Below are 3840 nucleotides of genomic sequence, written 5' to 3' on the forward strand. Positions count from 1 at the left end.
CATGTTACCATTACTGTTCATTGGTGACATGCTCACAACGTGTCACTGGATCTCGATCCGGTTGATGCTCCAAAAAAAAAGTGCTCAAAATCAACTGATTGCAGATTCTTTTAGTTAGTTGTTAAATACTCCCTCAGTCCGGAGGGAGTACTAGCAAGTGCGATAATAGAGTTGTTATCTCTGCGGCGGGGACCCACATGTCATGACTCTAGCACCTCACACATGGTTTCCAGTTCTGTGTCATCTTCCCATTCCCCACCACTCACCGTAGGATACGCCTCTTCTTCCTCTGCGGGCTGCGGCCTCACCCATGAGTAGCGCCGCCGGCCTCCGCATCTCCTGCGCCGTCACCCCCTTTGTCCTTGACGCGCCACCGCGTGCGCGAGCTTCCCCGGCCGCCGCTCGAATAGCCAATCCAAGTCGCATCAGCTCGACGCCTTTCGCCTTGTCCGACGACCTCCTCCCTCTGGACCGGCTCCGGGGGATGACTTCGAATGGGTGGGAGGCGCAGAGGTCGGAGAACTTCGAGCAGGTTAGCAGTGCAATTACACATTCGCAGCTCCTCGAATCAGTCAAGAAGTCGATTCAATGCTAATTACAGTACAGCTTTCGGTCAGTCAACGTTTGGCGCCCCACATCACATGGCCTACTCCTGAAGGATTGCAGGAAGGAGGAGGAAGTATTCGATGAATCTAGAGCCTGTAAGTCTTGCATCTGGTCAAATATATCTGCTACGAATGTTCAACATCTTGTTTCTGCTGGGCCAGCAGGCTGTACTCGTCTGTCGGTCCGTAGACTCATCCTGTCACTGATGAACAGTACACGCGGTGCTTCAGACTTGAGATTCTTCTTCAGTCAATGATACATACCTCTGTGAAAGTGATATGACTTTCTTTCGTACACGCGTTTCCTTGGGTAATCCTGGCAATGTGTGTAATGCATCGGCAGGCAGAGACGCCTCGTACACGAGTTTACACGGCAAGCCTGGCAATCACTTCATTTTGAACAACACACGGCATCAGGGCAATATATCCATGTATGTAATGTGTGTGCTTTCGAGCTTCACCTACACTACACCTGCACACCATGAGCCTTCTCCTAGCCTTGGAGCTTCTGCTCTCCCTGCTTGCCTTGCCACGCCTTTCTTCTACCTCAAATTCCACTCATCCGTCACTGGATCGGCAGGCAGAGGCGCTTCTCCAATGGAAATCTAGCCTAAGCAGTTGGTCCTTTGATTTCCTGGACTCATGGACAAACCGAAGCAGCCCCTGTAACTGGTCCGGCGTTGCCTGCAGCAACGCCATGCCTCCTGGCAGTGGCCGGGGTCATCCTGCCTTAGTTGTGTGGGAGATTTGGCTTCCGGATTGTGGCCTTGTTGGCAGGTTGGACAGGCTCCACTTTGCAGACTTGCCTCATCTTGTATATCTGAACCTTGGACACAACTCTCTCTCGGGGCCAATCCCATCAAGCATTGGTGCTGTTGCTGATCTCACTCACTTGGATCTATCCAACAATGGCCTGAACGGATCTATCCCGACATCGCTAGGTAATTGTACTAAACTAAGAACACTGGCACTTGCATCTAATCAGATTACCGGCCTATTACCACCTGAGATAGGATATTGCCGCTCTTTATTGTCATTACTTGCATCAGACAACTTATTGACAGGACAGATACCACAAGAACTTGGGTATCTTTCAAACCTAAATGAGCTAGATTTGAGTAGAAACAGTTTAAGTGGTACCATCCCAGTGATTCTTTATAAGCTGAACTACCTTTTCAGGGTGAATTTATCATATAACAGTTTAGGTGGCAAAGTTCCATCTTTCACTGGATCCTGGATCGATCTTGACCATAATAAGGATTTATGCGATGATTCCTATGGCTTAACGCCATGTGACACACCAAACATCGACATGGAACACAAGAGCAGAAAACATTCACGTATGGTACTTCTTGCTTTTTTTGCACCCTTTTCCTTCGCTTGCCTCTCGATAGCAAGCATCACGGTTGTTTGTTGGAGAAAAAAGTGTGTAAAAAGTAAAAGCAAAAGAAAGTCTGGAGATGTACTTTCTATATGGAATTTCGACGGGAAGATCGCATTCGAAGACATACTAACTGCAACAGAAAATTTCGATGAGAAATATTGCATTGGCGTTGGAGGCTATGGAACTGTATTCAGAGTTGAGCTTGAAAGCGGGGCTGTCTTTGCTGTCAAGCTCCTGCATTCAATGGAAGAATTCAGCGCCGAGGAGACATTTCATGCTGAGATTGAAGTGTTGACGAAAATCAGGCACCGATGCATTGTCAAGCTGTATGGCTTCTGTTCACATTCCCAATGCAAATTTCTCGTGTACGACCTTATTGAGAGGGGAAGCTTATCATCCATTTTGCACGAACAAGAGCTAGCAAAAGAGCTGAACTGGACCAACAGAATCACTATTGTGACGGACATAGCTCAAGCTCTCGCCTACTTGCATCATGATTGTGATGATCCTATTGTACACCGAGACATAAAAAGCAGCAACATTCTTCTGAACCTTGATTATAAAGCTTATGTCTCGGACTTCGGCATGGCGAGGAAGCTGAAGCACGGTTGCTCAAGCTGGAGCACAATCTTTGCAGGGACATGTGGCTACATAGCACCTGGTATTTACCTAGGCACTGATCCATTTTATCCTTTATGAAATGTTATTCAGAAAGAGAGGAAAACAAGGCTCTTATCTGATATAGAGCTGATTTTCCTTCTTATTACAGAATTGTCATCTACCATGGTGTTGACTGAGAAATGCGACGTGTACAGCTTCGGTGTGGTTGCGCTGGAAGTTGTGATGGGAAAGCACCCAGGTGATCTGCTCCTTCCGTTCTTCTGCCGAACAGAGCAGCCGGGGAAGTTCAATGATATCCTGGATCGACGCATCGCAGCGCCGTCAACCATCCATGAGGAGAAGGATGCCATTTTGGTTGCCTTGGTGGCCTTTGCTTGTCTGCAAGTCAATCCCAAATCCCGGCCAACAATGCAGCAGGTGTATCAGGCACTGACAAATAGAAACCGCCCAGCTTTCATGCCCAGGCCCCTTCATGAAATCAGCCTGCAAGATTTGCACGATTACTGTGGCACCATAAAGAATATATGAAGCTATATAGCTAATCTCGTGTATATTTGGCCTGTGTATTTGTATTTTTGTGTAGACTTCAAGGACAGAAGGATGGATAACATCCTTTTGTATGTTGACTTAGTATTGTTACTAGTAATTTCAGTATTGAAAATGCTATCGTTTGGCAAAACTGTTGGATGAAAATATATGCATTCCCTTTATCTTGCCATCTTCATTCATCTGAAGTAGGCGGAATCACCTTTTTTTTGGATATGGTTATGTTTTAGTGGAAACTTATGCAACAGGCTGGATGTTTAACAGGTAAAACCTGAAAGGACCGAAGCTTTTTAGCCTTTAACTTATAGATGTGACGATCCCACTTACGTATGTGCATTGCTTTCTTTTCTTAGGGGGCGGGGAGCAGGTCGGCTTTACTTGCAATAATGTTATCAGTAGCAGATCTCAAGTTCAACCTGTTTTATTCTCCGTCTTTTTCTTATAATGTTCCATTCACACTAGCTCTCACACTCCAGAGAGTGCTGAAGCTCCAGACTGAACTCTGAATATAGTGCCATGAACATGGAAGAAAGAATATTTGCTTTGGACAAACATGCCTGGGTCATAACTGAAGTTAATTTCCATCCTTGTCTGGTTGCAGTTTCTGAAAACATTTTATGCATGGTTGCAGTTTCTGAATACTGGCCGGCTCTCCCTCTTTTCTTTTGTAAACTTGCAATTTAT

The 3840-nt window shown here is 46.0% G+C and overlaps 1 protein-coding gene across 5 annotated transcripts; it reads left to right on the forward strand.

The window, feature by feature from the left end:
* Window positions 1–251: 251 nt before the first annotated feature.
* On the forward strand, window positions 252–3334 carry LOC123106303 (MDIS1-interacting receptor like kinase 2). 5 transcript variants are annotated; one of them, XM_044528518.1, is made up of 4 exons: window positions 252–532; window positions 607–1546; window positions 1785–2650; window positions 2759–3334. In XM_044528518.1, exons 3-4 carry the CDS (start codon window positions 1918–1920, stop codon window positions 3136–3138), a joined length of 1113 nt encoding a protein of 370 aa, XP_044384453.1. In that variant the 5' UTR covers window positions 252–532; window positions 607–1546; window positions 1785–1917; the 3' UTR covers window positions 3139–3334. The 5 variants fall into 5 exon arrangements, with proteins under 5 accessions (XP_044384453.1, XP_044384461.1, XP_044384467.1 ...); XM_044528526.1 differs by having other exon boundaries at window positions 607–701; XM_044528532.1 differs by having other exon boundaries at window positions 618–701.
* Window positions 3335–3840: the final 506 nt, after the last annotated feature.

Source organism: Triticum aestivum, chromosome 1B, assembly GCF_018294505.1.
Source record: "Triticum aestivum cultivar Chinese Spring chromosome 1B, IWGSC CS RefSeq v2.1, whole genome shotgun sequence".
In the NCBI taxonomy this organism is placed as follows: domain Eukaryota; kingdom Viridiplantae; phylum Streptophyta; class Magnoliopsida; order Poales; family Poaceae; genus Triticum; species Triticum aestivum.